Source organism: Neodothiora populina (assembly GCF_041146345.1).
Source record: "Neodothiora populina strain CPC 39397 chromosome Unknown canker_contig_17, whole genome shotgun sequence".
NCBI classification, from domain to species: domain Eukaryota; kingdom Fungi; phylum Ascomycota; class Dothideomycetes; order Dothideales; family Dothioraceae; genus Neodothiora; species Neodothiora populina.
Window position 1 is genome coordinate 133,446 of NW_027191406.1, and position 20,383 is coordinate 153,828.

The window sequence follows — 20,383 nt, forward strand, 5'->3', positions numbered from 1 at the left end:
TGGGTATCATGTGAATCAGGCAACACTTGGAAGCAGGGAGTGGAAAGGAGCGACTTGGATGTCTTACAGCAAGTCACAGGAAAACACCGAGCTGATAGCAGTGTCAAAGACGAACACAGTTAAGATCAGGGTCAAGTGGGACGGACTACTGTACAAGTACAGTACTGTATCTAATGGTCCATCGAAGAAGTGGGGCTCTGCCTTTTGCTTCTGGGTCCCACAGTTTCTTCTTCACTTCTTCACCACCGAAGGATGGATAAAGATACAGTGATGTGGTGGGGAAGGATCTGCCGAAGACAAACCGGACAGCCAAGCCAAGACTTTTGGTCAGGAACATTTGCACTGCGCTGCTGTCCCCGAGTCTGCCAGAAGAGGGTCAAGCACTGCATAGAACATAGAACAGAAGCAACACCTGATACCGTACGCTATTTCGATTCAAGCTCACCTCCCTCCCCAGAGAAGAGCAAAGCCGCCCGGACAGATCAATCGTCATCGCCGCAAGCCAAGCCTGGAGGTACGACGCGGGTAAGGTGTAGTGTGTAAGGTGCACCTGCCCGTGGAATGCGTTGTACCTGTGCCATCCACTGTAGCTTCCTTACTGACAACCATACCACCTGCCTGCTGCGATACTGCACCTTCCTTGGATTAAATCAATCACCAAGAATTTGACCGATTCAATTCTGTAGCTCAGCGACACATACCTCCGTTCATCTCATCGTTTCCCCCAACGGCGGCAAGATGTGGGACGACGAAGACAACAATCCATGTAAGCTGCTGCATTTAGTCGATGCTGTTGACACCGGCCTCGCTATACCAAGACGTCATTACGAGACCACACCGGACTGACCCGCCACGATGACAGATGGCTCCTTCGGCCGCCGCGACAGCGAGACTTCGGATCTTCCAGGTAGGCCGTGACTGCTCCTTTCGTATCGCCATGTCGCGACACGATCCTCAGCTGAGCCGACTTCCTCCCCCGTCTATTCTATCTATCCAGCAATCCTGCAGCACGAGCCGAAGATGCCGCTCAGGATGGAAGAGCAAGATTCAATCAATCTTGCAGTAGTAGCTGCAACGAGGAGTGGCATGAGGGCACAACTATGAGAGTCCAGGACAGAATGCTGATGCCTCGTCTACGACGCCAACAGGCTACAACTCGTCAGGCGTCCCCGGCACACCGCCTTCGGGCCTCACCAGCCCTGACATCGCCGCCACCGACTACAGCGCAACACTAGGGCCCGAGCATATGGACGACGAAGAGCTGGAGGCGACGAGTGACACAGAGTCCACAAAGGTCAAGCCCAGGAAAGGCGGTTACAGCAGCCGCATCGTGCAGATCCTCTACGAACACCCAGACCTAGACATCCAGATTGTTGCTGCTGGCAAGAACACCGAGGGAGGAGGTTCCTACATCACATACACCATCCGAACCGGCGATGTCGAGGTGCGCAGACGCTACTCCGAGTTCGCCTCGTTGCGACAGACGCTCGTGAGCCTCCATCCTACCCTGATCATCCCGCCGATCCCCGAGAAACACACAATGGCAGACTACGCTGCCAAGCCGACAAAAGCAAAAGAGGACGTCGGCATCATCGAGCTGCGCCAGCGCATGTTGACCACCTTCTTGAACCGTTGTCGCAAGATGGAAGAGGTGCGCAACGATGGTGTCTGGTCTAGGTTCCTGGATCCCAACGCCTCGTGGAGTGAGGTTCTGCACTCGCATCCTGTTGCCTCGATCCCGAAGAACAATCTCAAGGCGCCTCCTCTCGATCCCGCCAATCCCTCGCCTGGCCACCAGTTCCTCCCTATCCCTTCGGCCTCTGCCAAGTTGCGTTCGACGAGCACTGCCGGAGTCTCCGCATCGGGCACCCCCACTTCTCCACCCCAACAATCCACCTTGCCTTCTGTTGCCGCCCACAGTGTACCTGGTCTTCAGGTCTTCTCGCCCTTCCCGCCAGATGCCGATACCCTCTCCGAAGCCGATCTCGATCCCTACTTTGTGCAATACGAGGCCTCGTCGCGCGAGCTCGAGACTTTGTTGCAAGGGTCCATGGAAAGAGTCAATCAACGCACATTGCAACACCTGTACAAGCTCGGTGATGACTTGATGGAGTTGGGAGGAAGGTACAATGCCTTTTCGCTTTCCGAGCAGTCCCAGACTGTTGCTGCCGCCATCGAGAAGGTCGGCCAAGCGTGCGACTTTACCTACATCCAGACGCGTGATCTATCGAGTGCGCTCAGTGCTCAATTTGCAGAGCCCATGCGGGAGAGCGCCCAGTTCGCCGGCATCGTCAAGAATGTTCTCCGATACCGTGTTATGAAGCGCGTGCAAGAGGAGATGACCAGGGACGAGCTAGAGAAGAAGAAAACAACCCTCGAGACGCTCGAACGCAGCGAGATGGAGGCCAAGAGGATAGAGCAGTACCTGAACCAATATTCCCCCGCGTCCGCCGCCCCCAAACGCAGTATGAGCACTGGTAGCAACGCCAACAAATTGCGCAATCCCGCCCGTGATACATTGCCCCGAAGGGCGGAGGACGACACGGCGAGCATAGACTCGGATTTCCCTCCTACACTCGGTCAAAACGCTCCTTCGGCCGGTCAGGGCCTTCCACAACCCGAACCCGTCTCACATCCGACGACTTCCCATAGGAGAGGAGTCAGTACGAATTTCATCACCAACAAAGTCTTTGGTCGTTTGTCACACGCCTTGCATTCCGTCACTGATGCCGACCCTGAACGTGCGAGGCGCGACCAGATCGGCAAGACGAAAGAGTCCTTGGTCCAGGTTTGTTTCTCTACAGCCATTTCGCAATCTTTATCTGTCCACATGCTTACTGCCCGTCTATAGCTCGAAGCTGCGCTTGAAGTCTCGGAGAAGGATGTTCGGGATGCTAGCTCGGGCGTGCTGAAGGATCTCAAGCGATTCCAGAACGAGAAGGAGGAAGACTTGCGACACTATATGGTAAGCTGCATGGATCTTCTTTCTAGCACCCCGCTTCCAGCACTGACCACATTCATTGCAGATCAACTTTGCCAGATGCCATGTCAACTGGGCAAAGAGCAGTCTCGAGACGTGGGAAGAGGCCAAGGCCGAGGTTATGAAGATCGATGTTCGATAATATTCAACTCTTTGCATCTATAATGTCGTTACGGAAAGCGGGCGTAATGAACCACTACCTAGAATCGTCCAAAGGCTGTACACAAAGGATTTCCGTTGTTTCAATCATATGAAATACCTCCCACGTCCATTTCCTGCAGCTGGACGTCCGGAGGATTCGAGGTCTCCTGTTCAGGCATCGGCCCACCCCGATGAAAACAGAACGGATCTACTCTTGTTAAGCCATTATCCCGATTGAGATAGATCACAATTGCTAGCTGAGGGACTACGATTTATGCCTGATTGCTTGTATGTTGCGTTCTTCGTTTTTCCCCACATCCATCATCGAATAGTACCCCCCGGAGAATCTGTTCCGCCGAGCCACCGTCGGGGATATCGGTCTTTGAATTATTCGTGGACAACAAAAATTGCGTCTACAACAATATTTCACTTGTCGCCCCACACGAGATCCAATCTCGACGTCTCACGCGAATGAACACATTGGGCGTGGATTGTATCAGAAAATATCGGACATGGGTCAATATGATCGAAAAGCTCAATCCCAAAGAAAGCACGGACCATTGACCGTCAGCGGTGCTTCCAAAGCACCTGTCGTTCCACCCACAGGTCGTCCCGGTTGGAAGGGACCGAGTTACGTCAAGAAACGACCATCTCGTAATTCGTCTGTTCCAACACCCCCAGCCACTGTCACACAAGCACAATTGCTGCCTGTCGAGCTTCAACAGCTTGCCTTGAACATCTTTTACGATACTTTTCCAGTGGCCAAAGATTTCGAGAGTCTGAAACCAACGCTGCAAGAAGTCAACGATGCTCTAGCTTGTAAAGACCGTGACAGGGCATTCGGGAGTGAAGACTATCGAGATGCGTACGCGGTGAGATGGTCTCCCAGTCGAGCTTTGACTTATGCCAACGTTCTTGCATGGATTTGCAACGAGAAATGCCGTGAGGAGCGATGGGTTGAATGCTTTTCGAACAACAAAGACGACTGGAGAGATGCTGAGCCCCGATCGAACGAAACTGCCAGGGTGGTCTGCTTCGGTGGCGGTGCTGCAGAGATAATGGCCTTTGCTGCTCTCTCACGATATCAACGACCCGACGAGAGCGGCGTGCCAAGTCAGGAATCACAAGAAGTTGCCAACGTGGACTCATCAGGGACAGTGAAAACTCCCACGAGGCTGCATGCTACGTCCAGGCCATCATCTCCTGTCCTTGACCTTCACTTAGTCGACACACCGGACTGGACCAGAGTAATATCCGACCTTCAGTCCTACTTAGAAACTCCACCAGTTCTCTCCAAATACGCCAGTGCAACAGCCCGCGCTAACAATGCTGCTTTTCTTTCTTCGGGTGCTATCAGACCACGTTTTACCCAACTGAATATGCTCGACCTCAGCACTGACGCCCTACGTGCTATCGTGGCCTCGGAACCAACTTTATTCACCTTTTTCTTTTCATTACAAGAACTTTCCTCCACCTCGGTACCGAAGGCTACGGCGCTCCTACGGAAAATCACTGCTGCGGCCCCAAGGGATAGTCTCTTGCTCATTCTAGAGAGTCCTGGCGCACATGTCGAGATCTCAACCGGCAATAGTGAAAGTACAGCCGACGTTTTGGATGAGAGCAGAAGCTGTCCAATCAATTGGCTTAACGATCGCATTCTGTTACAAAAGCCTTTGAGCAAGACTGAAGGTGAGGAGACTACTGCCTTGTGGCAGAAAGTTTTGGACGAAGAGTCTAGACAACACAAACTGGACGTCAAATTACGCTATCCCGCTCTGGAAAACATGAAGTTTCAGCTGCAGCTTTACAAGCGTATATAATGACTCAATGGCTCTAGAGCTTTTCCACTCGCAAGTCTCGCACATAAATGTCGATGGACCATCTTTTTGGCTGGAGCCAATGAGGCAGTGTCGCCGGCTATTTCAGCGAGATACACTGTGGATAAACTCAACACATGATCCTGGAAAGTACAATATCGATTTGATTAAGAAATCTATCACGAACGTTACGAACAGAGTTCTTCACATGTTCCACGCGCTGCATTCAATCCTATAGCTGCTCGGTCCGTCATTGGTTGGTGCAACGTAAAAATCCCAGTTTGCCAAGCGACCGGACTCTTTTGTGGCGCGGAAAGTTCCCTCTCAAACAACGCTAACCAGTAATCTGATCCTAAGAGTCAGATCATCAGATAAAAAATTTGACCTTAGTTCCCATTTTCTACCATGAAAATCAGGACTCTCGGGCATATTCATGCCCCGAGCAAATAATCGAGAGTGTTGTTGAATATGCTTTAGCCGATTATCAGATCAGCTCCTGCGGCCGGCACCGGAATCATGACATCCATGTTACTTGTTCACGCGAGAAATCCCAGGTGTATGATCCTCCATCTGTCTCACCACTTGCAACAAGAGATGGCAAGCGATGGAGTATATTGTGAAATCCCACGCAGGACCCTGTTGTTTCAGGGAAGAAGCTTGATGGGGCCAAGCTTCTGTCATTGACTTGCTCTCGTTAGTGGTGCCCACCGCCGTTCGGTCATACAGTAGCTCACTCGGCGGCCTCGAGAATTAGTGCTTCGTCAACACGAAAACTTACGCCCACTTCGTAACTAAAGTACAAGCTATGGTACTGGTGCCCCACATTGGGATTGGTGAATGCTTGATTGTACCAACATGCTTGCAGATGGCACCCGTTGGGCTCAGTCTCACTAGCCTTGTGAAAACCACTTCCATACACAACCGTAAGCACAGCCGGGGAAGCCATCACCAGTAGAACCACTGCGTCGGCGAAGATACCACGTTGTTGGGCCTGTTCCACCGCAGATCTCTCGCGATCCGGCCACTGCGCACGCGATGATCAACGTTAGGTGGCTCCTATTGCGCAAAAGTCTAAAGCCTCAGAAGTCTAAGGCTATGAAACACGAATCGACAAGTTCATGTATTTTCCGTGTCTTTCGAGTGCTTGGGGAAAGATGGAAATATGTATATAGTATGCCGATCGCCCTCCGGCCTTTTTTCCGGGACGACCAATCCTCTGCCTCTAACACCTCGTGGTGTTGTCTGATCTCGACTACTCTTGTCACAAGCATGGTCACTTTAACATATGTTCTGTTGTTGGCCTTTGCTATTTTCTCTGCTAAGGTGTCAGCAGCACTGAAGCCCACAGATCCAAGGGAATTTTGTTTCTATGCCAATTACCAGGTTCTTACTCTGCTGAAATGGAGTGATGGAAGTAGTTCGGCTAAAGCCCAACGATCAATTGTTTCCTCTGGCACCTTCACCAATGATGTCGATGATCTGGCCCAAGCAGACCGGCGTAGTATCGAGTCTCGCGCCGATGCCGCCGCGGCCGCAACAGCAGGAGGCAAGCCGAAAGTAGCAGCATACTGTGCGAATAAAGCCGAGCTTACATCTATGTATGCATCTACAAAACTTTACTGTTCACCACAAGCTCTAGAAGATGGCATTCTTTTCTGGGAAAGACTGTGTGAAAGCGTCAATGCCACATTGGATCTAAGTACCATCCAGGCTGTCGTCACTAATGAGTATATTGCCAAGTTACCGATTGTCGACCCGGACACTGGTATCAAAAATGTCACTGGCCCCGCAGTGCTTCTAGAATCCTACTTTGATCGATCTCTCAAGAGCTATGTGAGTGCTACCTGCTGAATTATTTTGCAAGCTTTTGGAGAATTAGCAAGATTGATGAAAAACCAAATAGACTGTCCACGCAAATTCCAAAGTCCTTTCGAAGAATCTACCATGGGCCATCATGGGCTACTGGGGAGGAGTCCTCTTCCTAGGGATTCTCACAAACCTTTTCAACATCTATGTTGCTCGTCGAGCGGCGACTGAAGACATCGAAAAAAGCAGCAGTAGCCCTGTTCTTACACCTCTACGGATCCTTCGACACTGGATCCGGACGTATATTGTCATCCCTGCTGCAGTTGGCACCTTTCACCAACAACGCTTCATGTGGTGCACAATTCCGAAACGTCTTGATTCTCTTATTGTATTCGGCTGGTGGGCTTTGTGCATCATTATCAGCAGCACAGGCTACCATGCGTTCTCGGAAAACATCATGTTAGTGTTTATGATTTCACTCTTCCTCTCCTCCCTCCCCTGATATATCTATTCGAGTAATGTGTAATCTGACATTGTATTGATTGGATCTCAAACAGGTACGTGACTATTGCCAAGCAGATGTGGTACTGGCTACCCCTGAGAATGGGGTGTCTAGCCGCTGCGTGTCTGCCGTGGTTATGGTTGTTCAGCGGGAGAAACAACATCTTCATTTGGGCCACCGGTTGGGACTTCAGGACTTTCAACATCTTCCATAGACATGTTGCGCGGGCTATGGTCGTCTTTGCCATTGTTCATTCAATTGGGTACACGGTGAAGTATTGCATGTACTGTGAGTACTCTTTCCCGTTCTCACTCCTTTGTCTGGAATTCTTGGATATCATTACAGTATGCTCAATTATCTGAATACCTGATATGTACAAGAGCGACATCTAGCAATGGCCGACTGATACATTTACGATAGCACCGGGCACTTATACCACAGATTGGACAGAGAATTGGTTCAGGATGGGGGCAGTGGTGAGTCCTCCACTTTGTAACGATATCAACAGAAGATTGGATTCACTGACATCGCTTCTGCTTCTTGCCAGGCCCTGATTCTAGCATCACTAATTCTGCTCTCCTCGACTGGTTGGCTAAGAGTAAACTACTACGAGATATTTCTGGCCATCCACATCACGTTCGCCATCGCGTTCTTGGTGTCCATGTTTGTGTAAGTAATTGTCCTTTATGCTCAGCGAATATCTGTCGGTGGTCTAATCAAGTCACTTGCTATCAATAGTCACACTACCGAAGTCGAATTCTTCTATACCATATTTCTCTATCCATGCGTGGCTCTTTGGTCGTTCGATAGGCTTGTGCGCCTTCTCCGGATAGCTTACTGCAATATCCACATCAACAAAACTTCGCTGATCAAGATGTCAAACGCCATTGCGTCTTATAACGCAGAAGAAGACGTCATCAGACTCGACGTCTATCCAGCGTTCAACGCAGCCGCATCCAAGGGACTGATGGGACCGAAAGGTGGACAGTATTACCACATCTACCAACCATTCGCTTGGAAAGGTTGGGAGAATCATACATTCACCCTGGCGGGATGGTCGTACGTACACGAAGCCGAGCAGCGCATGCATCTGTCGTCGGCTTCGTCTTCGTCTGACGACATGGAGAGAGGTGTTGTGGGCAGTAACCAGCATGGGTCACCGATGCTTTCTTCCGCCGACGAGAAAATGCCTCGTCAGTCCACAGCCGCAACGGAGACCTCAAACGACGACGAAAATAGGGAACGGGGTCAATTGAAACTCACGTTCTGGATTCGACCCTACGATGGCTGGACGCGACGAATCCGTGATTCCTGCCTCTCTGCATCTGCCCAGTCTGCCTCAGCATCAACTCATCTCAAACTTCTCCTAGAAGGTCCATACACCAAACACTCTCCACTCGCCTCGTTCGACAGCGTAATTTTCATAACAGGCGGAACAGGCATATCCGCCGCACTAGCCTACATCACCGAACTGTCTGAACATCAAGAACAACAGCGTCAATATGGAAAGACCACGAGGACGCAAAAGGTGCAATTGCACATGAGCGCCAAACAACCCGCGTTCCTACGACGGATCGCAAGAGAAGAATTACAATCGCGGGAAAGTGGACTAGAGGCAAAATTCTACTGTACCGGCTGCGAAGCAACTCCTGATTCGCCAGCGCTCTTGACGACCAAGTCGTCAGCATCATCGACTTCTTCATGCGCAAGTCCTCCGTCACCGCCGTCCGTGTGCAAAGAGACAGAAAAGCCCAATCCCACCACCGCTACAGGACTGTCGGATGCAATCGAGCCCTGTCTCCAGGTCTCCACCTCCCCTCGCTCCTCCACCGCTGTATCCCGAGAAGGAAACACAGACCTCCACCGCTCGCGCCCAGATATCCATTCCATAATCTCAACTGCCACGCACGAAGCTCTCGCGCAGCAATCCTCACCCTCGGACGAAGAGAAAGCAGACAGACAGAAACGAACAAGGATCGCGGTCTTGGTATGTGGTCCCGCGGCAATGGCCGATGAAGCTCGAGACGCGGTGAGGGGGGAATTGGAGAGGATCGGGGGAGGGACAACAGGCGTGTGGTTGGAGTATTTCGAGGATGTGTTTGGGTGGTGAATGTCCTTTTTTTCTCTTATCACTTTTCCATGGCTTTCCTTTCCGCTTTTTGGTTTAGTCTTGTCCTTGGGTTTTGCTTGGAGGGCGAGGATGTGTCAAGTCCATGCAACGCAGATGAAAATATAAACAGTAGAATCAGAGATGGAAACACTAAACGCGATTTCGAAATAGTCATGATGGATAAAATATGGATGCAGCAAGTGAGCAAAGTGGTCAGCTTCTGATAATTTCATATCTGGTAGACTCGCTTGTATGTTGCCTAGTGGCTAGCTCGTGTAGCACAGATACACGAGAGAAGTGCATCGATTCCTCATGCATTTGTGGACGTTATAGCTGGACTTTGTACTTGGATCTTGCAGTTGGCCTGTTTGTTCAGAGAGACGAAGTCTTCTGATCCTCTCGTGTAGAGTCTATATATGATCATGAAAGGCCAAGAGACGGATAAGAAGTTATCCACTCTCATCAATCTCCTTTTTCGTGAGTCCCTCGGCTTCATCGTCGCTTTCATCCGCTACTCCCAACTGGTTCTTCTCATCGCCGCCGGTCTTGCCATCACTGGCACCGTCCTTGGCTCTCTGCGCTGCCTTGGCCTTTGGCTCTTCTCCCTTGGGATAGATTGTCGCGTCGACGCCCTTGCTTGTCAGATACAAAAAGTGGCGTTCGCGGTAGTTGTCGATTTGGTTGAAGAAGAGATGAAAACTGTTTAAGCTCGGTCGATTAGTCCAAAAAAAAAATCCTTCGAGTGGTGCAACGTGCACAAGAAGCACAGAAGGGGTGTATCAAGAACAGGAGACTCACGTGTTCTCTTGCTTCTCCTCCTCGAATATCCTCTGATAAATCTCCTTTTGCTTGAACGCCTCGAGCTTCTCCTCCCACTTGCTGAACTCCAACTTCTCGCGACCGTGCTTGACGGCTTGCAGTTCGTTGTAAGAATCAAACACCGGTCGTTCGAGTAAAAGTCCAAGTCCGGGCACTTTCGGAATGCTCATCTTGATATCTTCGTAGCTCTCGTGGATACGAGAAGTCGGGGCTCCGCAGCGCACAACCAGACTGGCCATGCCGACCATTTTGCGGATCTGATGCATCATGAAACTCTGTCCGTGGACTTTGAGTGACAGCCATTCCGTGTCGTTGATGATCTTGGGCTCGTGATTGACAAGGAAGGACTTGATGTTGCGTTTACTGGACGGATCGCGGTAAGTTTTGAGGATAGTGTAGTTGTGGAAGTTGCGTGTTCCGACGTAGGCTGTTAGAGCCTCTTGGAGGCGTTGGATGCGTGACACCGGGACACGGTAACGGCGTTTGGCGTCATTGTAGGCGAGTTTGAGCGACTTTACTGCAGCCTCGATGCGCTTCTTTTGTTCTTTGTTGAGGGAATTCGAAGACGCGATAACTTCTGCAGGAGCAGAAACTGTAGAGTTTGCAGTCGTTGCCTCGGCGGCAGCATCGCCGTTTGTCTTATCGTCGGTGGTCTTGTCTTCGACCGAATTGTATGTCGTCTCCTCTTCGTAGAGCGCCTTGATGACCAGATCTCTGATGTCCTCGTCCAGAGTCTCCAGTATGGGCTTGATCTCTTTATCGTCGACTTCTTTCCAGAAGTCCTTGACGTCTGCCTGTCGCGCATCGAAGCCTTCTCTGTCTCCAACCTCGTCCGCACTTGCTTCTAATTGTCTGGCTAACCAAGAGCTCGGGTGAGGAGGCAAGAGACAATGACTGGGCAAGAGGTATTCGTACCAGCGCGAATCACAAGACTGATAGCAAGAAAAACTGCCGATTGTTCTCTCGATTCCCCATACCCTGATCTGGGGAGTCAAGTGTTCGTTGATCTTCTCGACGATGTTATCATCCTCGATGATCAATTTCAACGAAATCATGTTCCCAGCAGCATGTACACCCTTGTCTGTTCTCGCACAACGCACGAGCTGGGACTTTTTGGGGTCATCCGCATTCGCCTTTGAGATTGCGCCTGCCTTGACGAAAGCAGTGAACAGATCACCCTCGATTGTTTTCTCGGTGGTGTTGATCTGCATGCCCTTGTATCCAGTGCCCGAGTATCCGATCAATACAGCGACTTTTCGTTTGGGTTTGCGGTCCTCGGCCGCTATCTCCTCCGAGGCAAAAGGCGCAGGCAGAACCGAGTTGTCATCTCTGGGCTTGGCCTTTTCTGCATCGTTTCGAGCTCGGCGATCTGGTTGATTTGCTCTTTGTTTAGTATGTCAGTCTTGTGGGTTTTCGATTCGAGCTTCTTTGCTTTTGGTTCTGGATAGACAGAATAGAAAGATGCAAACTCACTCCCACTCTTTGCGGCCCATATCCCTTCTCTTGCGGCCACGACCAGACTTGGATCCATTGTCTTCGAAGCGTTTGCGCTTGCGCTCACTGTCACTCTGGTCCTTGTTTGCTTTGTCGTCATTTGCCGGGGCAGGAGTAGGGTTTGAGCTCGCTTCCTCGGATTTGCTGGAGTCGGCAGGCTGCTGCTGCGACGCAGCGACGGGAGTCTCGGTAGTGTCTGCCATTTCGAGATGGCGACTTTCATAGAGAAGGTCGATTGGGCTGTGATGGTAAAATGAAACAATTAAACCACGACTTTCTTCAAAAGTTTCAGATGATTTCTTTGGACCGTCTTTCTACTTTTGCGGAGAAGTGGAGCCGAACTTTCCCCGACTATCGGTGTTGGTATGCAGAGACACATTATAGAAGCTACCTCTTCCCCCTGCTGATCACGGAAATAAGTAGACAAGGGATGTTGTTCCTGCGCACCAATGCAAGAACTTCAGTGTCACTTATCGAGGCCAACGACTTGTCTACCCCCCGGGCTTGTTACTGTATATTGGCCTGAAGTGGCTTGAACACAGATCTACCAGAAGGCAGATCGTACTACTGTTGTTTTTCCAATTTGTTGTATGGATTTATTGTGAGGAGAAGCATACTGGAGCAAGAAGACGGCTATGAGACAAGATCAAGAACAGGCTACACGGGGATGGGAGATGATGGTAAGGTAGCCAGTATGGAGTTGAACTAAGCAGTGGTTACAAGACATGGATAAGATGGCCCAAGCTCAGACTCGCAGCTTGTACCGGAACGCTTGTCGAAGATGAGGCTAGAGGATCCTCACGGTAGCAAACTGGTCAAAATGATGTTATAAAAAGTCATAAGCATTACTTTTGTTACTTTTGTCTACTTTGCTCGTTTGTGCTCAAGGAATTAGCAATATCACTTTCATCAGTCGACAGAGAAAGTAAAATCACAGCAATATCTTCCTTGTTCTGTCGACAAGAAAGTTACGTCACCAGCATCAGAGGTAAGAGGTATCAAGTAATGGAGACATTCTAGTCCTTGAAATGCAGACTGACGAGTGACTTGACTGTGGCAGAAGTTTTGTGAGGGAGTCCCGTAATATCAGGATGGCGTCTCCGCGGTTTCGAACGTTCAATTCATTCTGGGCGTCGAGTACGGTTTTCGCGTCATCACCGAGGTCGAGTTTTAGGCCTCTTACAAGACTACCTAGAAACCAACAACTCTCGTGGCAATTCTCCCAGAAGCGTACAGCGTACAATCGTGGGTTTAACTATCAACGCTTCCAGAAGTCTTCGGGTCTGTTGAAGCGATGGGCGGCACGACCCACATTTTACTACGAAGTCGGCGGCATAGGAACAGTAGGCGGTGGCTTCTATATATATAACCTCGAGGAAGTGCCCGTACGTGCAAGTTTAATATGCTTCGGTCCAACTCGATGCTGATACGTTCTAGGTGTCGCACCGACGACGTTTCAATGTCGTTTCTGAAGACTATGAACAAACCTCGGGTCAGGAGCTGTATAAACAAGTCATGAGCCAATACAGTGGCCAGATTCTATCGCCATTGCATCCCCAACATCGAATGGTACAGAAGGTGCTCGATCGTCTGATTCCCCATTCGGGTCTTTCCGAGGAAAAGAACAGATGGGAAGTACACGTGATCCAAGATCCTCAGAAGAATGCATTTGTAATTCCAGGTGGAAAAGTATTCGTGTTCTCGGGCATTCTCGACGTCTGTCAAGGGGAGGACGGCTTGGCAGCTGTCTTGGGACATGAGATTGCTCACAACGTGGCACATCATGCCGCAGAGAGGATGAGCAGTACAGTGATGATTCTACCTGTTGCTGTCATCGCAGGCTTGTTCCTCGGCCTGCCGGATGTGTTTCCCCAAATGGCTGTTGACCTTGCATTCTTGAAGCCCGGCAGCAGAGCTCAAGAGGTACGTCCCGGTTGAGAGATTAATATCCGCTCATGGTCGCCATTTTGACAAAGCATGGCCCTGATGTCTGAGTATCGTGTGCTAATTGCCCGTAGAGTGAAGCAGACTACATCGGACTGAGTACGGATTCCTGCATCTCTTTCGAGTCTCTTTACTAATGCAGTGTAGTGATGATGGCAGAGGCTTGCTTCGATCCTCATGCAGCCGTAGGACTGTGGTCTCGAATGGAGAAAGAGGAGCAATCAGCGCCACCTCAGTTCCTCTCTACACATCCGTCTAGCCACAACAGGATGGAGAAGATCCGAGAATGGCTTCCGGAAGCCGAGGTCAAGCAACAAGAGGGAGGATGCGGGATGACTGCGAATCACGGTACGCTGTTGGCGAACGTCTTTTTTTTTCCATCTTTATGCTAACGACTATTCAAGCAAGCCATTTCCAAGATGCTTTCGGTGTGCGATGGTAGACGATCTGACATGAAGTTTGTCTGGTCTTTGGGTCTCGGAGAGCCGGTTGCACACGCTGTCTAGTGATACCGATAGGAGTCACTGGCTGACGTTTCAGATCTGGGACACAATTAGTGGCGAGCTATAATATCACACCATGTATAACAGCTTATGTCAATGGCCAAGAGTCTTCAGGATATTGGCAGTAGACAAATACTGAGAATTCCAAAAAGGCCAGGTGACGAGCGAGACAGGGTTGCCAATGATTGCGAATTCTTTGTGCACGGAAACGACATGCGCGAAGACTTCACGGGCCAGCTGAATGCATTCATGTCTCTCTCAACTCTCATATATATTATCAATCTTCTCACCATGGTTTCAAAAAGTCTTATTGTTGCTCTTCCTCTGAGTTGCGTCGTTCAAATTTTCCGCGACTTGTGTTCAACTACCGATCCATCAATCTACAACCTCTGCGTACGATATATCGCCAGCAATGCCCGGAAATCATCACGCAGTCCCAGGTTCCCTATTGCGCCGAATCCGTATTTACACGCGAAGCATCCCCTGGGCTTTGGTCCGAATTCCCCGAATTTTGTGCAGCTGCAGTGTGGGGTAATTACAGTCAAGTAAGGTTTCAAGGAGGGGTCGAGAGACCACCGTGTGTACGGAGTACTGTACGCCTTTTACCCCATGACGCCGAGACACAGACAAGCTTTCTCCGCCTCTGTCCTTGCCTGCCATTATTCTTTTGTTCGCGATGGTACCTGTACCTTGCTTGATCTTGCATAGGTGCTGTACTTATTACCTCATACTATATTTCTATCTTTGTCGGAGCGTTTCCTTGGTCGTGTGTTGCTAGACGGGTGAATATACAGTATTTCGATTATCGCTTCGACACTGCGGGAGACACACGGATTCGCACACGCGGATACGATTGCGGCGCAGCGCATATTCTGGGTCTTCTGGATATACATATACATGTAAATGAGGACATCATAAACCGGCCCGTATAGACGACATCACACGATATATATATCCACATATCCTAAGTCTCGAGATCGACAACGAAAGCCACGAAGACAAAGAAAAGAAAAGGGAAATGGCAGGCAACTGGCGCCGCCTGGTAGGTATGTACCTTATGTACCTCGCCTCTCGCCTCTCACCTACCCTTAGCCTTCATTGTCCCTCTTTGCTTTGATCTCTTTCCTCCCTCACTGGATACCTTATTAAGCGGGAAACAGACAGGATCCTGACGTCGAAATACAACAAACCCTTCCCCGTGACGCTGCTTCCGACGGCGATAGGCACGGCGTTTGGGTTTCATTTCTCTGCGGCGCAGGCGGAGAGACAGGTTCAGATTCTCGACGAGGTCAAGGCGCTTAGTATCGAGGACAGGGAGGCCGTCGCTAGGATCGCGGGGATGCCGAGATAGACTGTTTTTGTACATAAGGTGTCTATCAGGGGGTTGTATATAGCTTTTATGTAAGGTGAGGAAAGGAAAGGCAGAATCTAGCAGGGAGGCCAGAAATTCATTTCTTCGCGAACCTCGCCTCGGCAGCTCTAGCGCGGCGTTCTCGCTCGAGACGCAGCCTCATCTCAGCCGTCATACCCCTGGCCTCTTGCTCTCTCTTTTCCTGCGCCGTCTTGCTCTTTTCCAAATCGCTCATTATCCCTAGACCTCCTACACTTTTTCCTTTGCCGAATTTCTTCTCTCGCTTCGCTGCCTCGGCGATGCGATCGGCTTCTCGCAGCTTCTCCGTCTCGGCTTTTCGCCGCTCTGCCTCGCTCGACTCTGCGGCTGCGAGATCTGCCTTTTCGCGCTGAGCGCGCGTGTCGACTTCTGATTTCGTCAGTGCAGAGGGCACTCGGGCGTCGTCGTGCCATGATCCCCAGGGCATGGAGTCGCCGAGCTCGTGGCGCGCGAGCCGGAACGCGTCGCGCGTCGCTCTGTCGCCTGCGAGCTCGAATGCGGTTTTCTGGTCGTCGCTTGTTCGCAGTGTTGGGTTCGCGTTGCATTTCTGGAGCAGGGCGGAGACGCAGGCGGCGCTGTTGAGCGAGGCGGCGAGGTGTAAGGGTCGGGGTGCGTGGTGGTTTTTGGCGTCGTTTGCGGGATGGAACAGGAAGTCTGGGGAGAGGGAGTTGGTCGTTAGGTAGGAGACTAGAGCGGGCGCTTTGGAGCGGCGGATCAGAGATTGGATCTGCGTCGTGTGCAGGCCTGCTTCGTCGTCTTTCTCGGCTTGCTGTTTGGCTTTCTGCCGCGCTTCTTTGTCTTGGGCTTGTTTTGTCGCTGCTTCTGCTGCTGAGCGGGAGCGTTGCGCTTGTTGCTCGACTTTTTCGAGGCGCAGCGCTTCGATGTCGATGGTGGTTGTTTTGACGCGGGTCAATTCGGTGAAGGACCGGATCAGCTCGCTTTGCGTCGCTCGTCGTGTCGAGAAGGGGAATCCGCGGATCCGCGTGTCTTTGATGTCTAAGACTCGTCCCTCGTGGTTTTCGAACAGGGTCTTGCGATTCGTAGAGCCCGTGGCGCGTACGAACAGCAAATCTGAAGTGCTGATCCAGTCCTTCCACTCGGACAAGAGACCTCGCACGTCGGCGACCAGGGCGGTCTCATTGTAGCGTCTTATGCTTGCTCCGGCAGAGTGAGCGTTTCCCTTGGAGTTGTCGTTCGCGGATTGCGAGCCACCCTGCTTGCGTCGTGTAGTGTATCGATGGAAGGTCTTCTGGGCTATCACTGTGGCGCTGCGCTCTTCTAGGCCGTTCTTGCATGTCGTCTTGGGAGTAAGCGATATGATCATGGCGGCAAAATGACCGCCTCCGATCATACACAGAAAGTAATGAGGGTCGGCAGTAGTCGGTGCTTTGATCTGCGAAGGAAGAGCCACGCCCCCGTCCTCTTGGTCGTCTTTCTTCTGTGGCGCATCTGTGCCAGCCTTTCTTGCCGACAGCTGTTTCCTCTGCAGCACCTCCACCAGACCCTTCGAGTCAAGCTGCTGCTCAGCCGGTGTAAACAAAGCGCGATAAACGCCCAGACTTGTGTTCTTGGGCAGTTTGTCACTTGTGAACCAAAGCAACGGTGCCTTACCAGCTCCTTTCTTCCTTCTCTTGCTCAGCTCCTCCTCTTCAAAGTCCGGATCTGCGATATCGGCCTGTTTGCGCAACAGCGCACTCAATGTACTATCGCCCGCCACCTTTCTCCTTCCGTCGCCCTTCTGCTCGCCCTCCGCACCCGACGAATCAGCACTGTCGTCGTCGTCGTCGTCGTCGTCAGAGCCCGAAAGACTCTCGTCCAGATCTCCCACTAGCTTTTCAAACTCCTGCTCGTCGACCGCTTTCAGTCCGCGCATCTTCCTCTTGATGTTGTACCCGTGCATGTCGCTCCTGACATGGCTCCTCTGCTCGTGCACAGTCGGGAAGTTCAGGTTGCAGAGCGCGCATGAGGTCGCTGATGCTGCTGCTGCTTTTCCACCACCACTGCTTCCATCCTCGTTTACATCGTCGGTCTGCTGACTCCGTCTGTGCGTGGTTGTCGACTCCGGCGTGTCGTCCTCCCCGGCGGTGATTTCTAGCCCGTCGTTGAGTTCTGGTTTCAGTTCGAGCGTATAGAGCAGTTCCTCTGGCAGGTCGAAGACGTATAGCGGGCGCTGGAGGTACTTGGCTTGTTCCTTGCCGGGACCTGATGGCTGCGGCGTGTTGGATGCCATGACTACTTATTATTGACAGAAGAACCAGTAGCTGACGACTTATAGGCAAAGGAAAGGTGGATTGGTTTCGGGCGAATAACTTTTGGCGTACGACTCGGTCATGATTACTTTGTCCTTCGACGTCATCTGCCTATGACTCATGCCGTTGTGGCCCACGAGTCATAATGGTCTGTGGCATACAATCACATAATAGCTACCCAGCAACAAACACAAGCCTAGACGCACACGGCGAGAGGGATGGATCTGTGGATAAGAGACATTGTCTAAGTGCTTAGAGAAGCAAATGTTGTCTTACTGGCGTTGCCACGCTTAGCCTTATGTACAAACCACGCTGCCTTCATATCGATCATCCACTCCAGTCCAAATCTAATGTCTCCAAGCGACAACAAGAACAATCAAACATTGGGGCTTGCCGCGCGTGTCTCAATCGTAAACCAGTGTCATGACCTCAAGAAGCCGTCAGCGCAGAGCTGACCCCGAGAACTGCCATGCCAACAAATGCAAAGATCATGCACAGTCCACGGTTATGCGTCAGATCCAGACTTTCCGAGAACAACTGCAACGCCACACTGGCCATGATTCCGGCCGTCACTGCGAACATGCCGCCGTATATGCCTTCTCCGGGAGCATAGTCACCTTTGCCGGCAATCTTGAACCATAGTGCTGCCACTCCTGCTCCCAATGGCTGACTGCATCCACCTAAGAGAAACGACCACATCATGGCTTTTGGTCTGCTGTTGATCGCAAGATAAAGCGGCAAAGCAAGGGCGAAACCTTCGGTGATGTTGTGGATGAATAACGCCAGGAAAACGGAAAAGCCGAGCGTAGGATTTGCGTGGTTCGTTGCGTAAGTGATGAAACCTTCAGGAAGTTTGTGCAGAGCGATGGCTATTGATGTTTGCAGACCAATAGACAAAAATGCGTTGGTAGGAACGTGGTGGTGATGGTCAGCATGGTGGTGACCGTCCTCGTCTGCTTCCTCTTCATCGACTTCGGCGTGGTTCTTCCCCTTGTCGGTAGAGCCCTTGCCGTTGCTGTTCTCTACCAATGTCGAAGAATTGGAGTTGTCCCCTTCATCCTCCTCTGGTATCAGAGGCGGTGGCAGATCGCCATCGGTCGCGATGCTTGATGACTCTGTCCTGGTATTGTTCAACAACGGCGTTGATTCGGTTGAGTGCGCATCTCGCAACTTTGGCATACTGCGGCTCGAGCTACGCCGGAGGGATCGACCGCCAGGCAATCGGAAACTGCCTCGTGACTGCACATTCTTGAAGCAATCCATTCCACACGGCTCACTGAAGCCGTAGCAAGGACCGTCACAATCACACGAGCTCTTCTTAGTAGTAATGTTGGACAGAGTCTGGCTCAAACGTGCGTGTAGTGAAGGTCTCCTGACTGCCATGCTCGGGTTCAGGAGGCCATTCTCTGAGCGTTGAGATGCGCCAACCTCTCGCTGCGTGGCGTGCGACATACTTTTGCTTCCTGAGGCCATGTGCGGTCTGTGCGGACCAAAGGCTGATTTCGCGGCCACGGATGCAGCGTCATGATGGTGATGATGATGCTGCGGGGCGTCATCGTGAGGGACGTGATCCTCTCCGTGATGGTGATGCTCATGCTCTGGACCATCCTCGTTGGCCTCCTTGACATCCTCTTCGTCATCGTGGTTATGCTCACAGTCTACGACATGGGTAGGCATATAGTGATGTAGCACACGAGAGACGAGCTGAATCACCATTGCTCCGCCAAGAAAACAGGCAATCAGTATCCAAGCAGCTTCTTTGGGTGAGAAGCCTCCTTGTGTCAAAGATTGCTTTGCAGATGGCAGCATGCTGTACAAAGAAGAGAATAGCTGTGTACAATCAGTTTAACCACAATATATCATCATTTCCCTACCATACGCACCATGACACCGAAACTCAAGCTCAGTGAAGCCGACAGAAAGGCATCACTGTCTTGTATCCTGAAGTTCCGCTTGCCAGGGAAACATTGTATAATGACATCGGCGCAGATGATGGAGGCACCGAGAACGCATGCTAGATGTGATTCTTAGCCAGGTCGTCGCCACCGTGATATGTAGATGCTGGACTTACCAACGCCGCTGATGCATGTCATGATCCATCCTCGCTCATCATTGGAGAGACCCATGGCGAAGAGGGTATGTGAGAGTTGGTTGTTGGCAGTTTCTCCCGCCAATGATATCTGAATGGCGGTCGGAGTCGATGTCGAATCAAGCTCAAGCGCCCCGCGGCTTCGAGAAGAAAATCTTAAGAAATGACGACAACGAGCAGGGACAGACCACAGCAGCTACCTTGATGTTCAGAATATGTTTATGGATTTGGGAAACAACAAACAATTCAATCACTCATCAGTAATCCACACACCGCAGTATGATTATGGGTTTGCTGAAATGGAGTGGTTGATAACGGTGAAATGTCATTGAAGGAGCGGGCTCGTATCGCTGACCAACGACTACTCTGAGAGGCTCAGTGGAGTGAAGGCGTGGTCTTGGCAATTCACCTTGATGGTCTTGCCAATCCGAGTCCAAGCGTCCATGTTATTCTTGGGGATCAGAATCATTCGGACCTGCAAGGTATTGCGAAGATGCGGTATTGTACAATATCTTACTTGCTGCACACTCTGTCTGTAG

General features: G+C 51.1%; 7 protein-coding genes across 8 annotated transcripts; 4 read left to right on the forward strand and 3 right to left on the reverse strand.

The window, feature by feature from the left end:
* Positions 1-738: 738 nt before the first annotated feature.
* AAFC00_003965 (uncharacterized protein) lies at positions 739-3,122 on the forward strand (the record flags this gene model as incomplete). The annotated part of the gene is made up of 5 exons (XM_069343520.1): positions 739-766; positions 863-907; positions 1,149-2,788; positions 2,852-2,965; positions 3,027-3,122. 5 exons carry the CDS (start codon positions 739-741, stop codon positions 3,120-3,122), a joined length of 1,923 nt encoding a protein of 640 aa, XP_069202075.1.
* A 511-nt stretch (positions 3,123-3,633) lies between these two features.
* AAFC00_003966 (uncharacterized protein) lies at positions 3,634-4,941 on the forward strand (the record flags this gene model as incomplete). The annotated part of the gene is made up of 1 exon (XM_069343521.1): positions 3,634-4,941. One exon carries the CDS (start codon positions 3,634-3,636, stop codon positions 4,939-4,941), a length of 1,308 nt encoding a protein of 435 aa, XP_069202076.1.
* A 1,266-nt stretch (positions 4,942-6,207) lies between these two features.
* Positions 6,208-9,356, forward strand: AAFC00_003967 (uncharacterized protein; the record flags this gene model as incomplete). The annotated part of the gene is made up of 6 exons (XM_069343522.1): positions 6,208-6,771; positions 6,842-7,203; positions 7,302-7,534; positions 7,667-7,722; positions 7,794-7,915; positions 7,985-9,356. 6 exons carry the CDS (start codon positions 6,208-6,210, stop codon positions 9,354-9,356), a joined length of 2,709 nt encoding a protein of 902 aa, XP_069202077.1.
* Positions 9,357-9,805: 449 nt separating this feature from the next.
* Positions 9,806-11,872, reverse strand: AAFC00_003968 (uncharacterized protein; the record flags this gene model as incomplete). Its single annotated transcript, XM_069343523.1, has 3 exons — positions 9,806-10,055; positions 10,155-11,558; positions 11,649-11,872. 3 exons carry the CDS (start codon positions 11,870-11,872, stop codon positions 9,806-9,808), a joined length of 1,878 nt encoding a protein of 625 aa, XP_069202078.1.
* An 888-nt stretch (positions 11,873-12,760) lies between these two features.
* AAFC00_003969 (uncharacterized protein) lies at positions 12,761-14,055 on the forward strand (the record flags this gene model as incomplete). Its single annotated transcript, XM_069343524.1, has 5 exons — positions 12,761-13,054; positions 13,107-13,592; positions 13,688-13,712; positions 13,761-13,961; positions 14,018-14,055. 5 exons carry the CDS (start codon positions 12,761-12,763, stop codon positions 14,053-14,055), a joined length of 1,044 nt encoding a protein of 347 aa, XP_069202079.1.
* Positions 14,056-15,564: 1,509 nt separating this feature from the next.
* On the reverse strand, positions 15,565-17,736 carry AAFC00_003970 (uncharacterized protein; the record flags this gene model as incomplete). 2 transcript variants are annotated; one of them, XM_069343525.1, is made up of 2 exons in its annotated part: positions 15,565-17,209; positions 17,267-17,736. In XM_069343525.1, 2 exons carry the CDS (start codon positions 17,734-17,736, stop codon positions 15,565-15,567), a joined length of 2,115 nt encoding a protein of 704 aa, XP_069202080.1. The 2 variants fall into 2 exon arrangements, with proteins under 2 accessions (XP_069202080.1, XP_069202081.1); XM_069343526.1 differs by having other exon boundaries at positions 15,565-17,736.
* A 448-nt stretch (positions 17,737-18,184) lies between these two features.
* AAFC00_003971 (uncharacterized protein) lies at positions 18,185-19,881 on the reverse strand (the record flags this gene model as incomplete). Its single annotated transcript, XM_069343527.1, has 3 exons — positions 18,185-19,585; positions 19,639-19,769; positions 19,827-19,881. 3 exons carry the CDS (start codon positions 19,879-19,881, stop codon positions 18,185-18,187), a joined length of 1,587 nt encoding a protein of 528 aa, XP_069202082.1.
* Between the last annotated feature and the right edge of the window lie 502 nt (positions 19,882-20,383).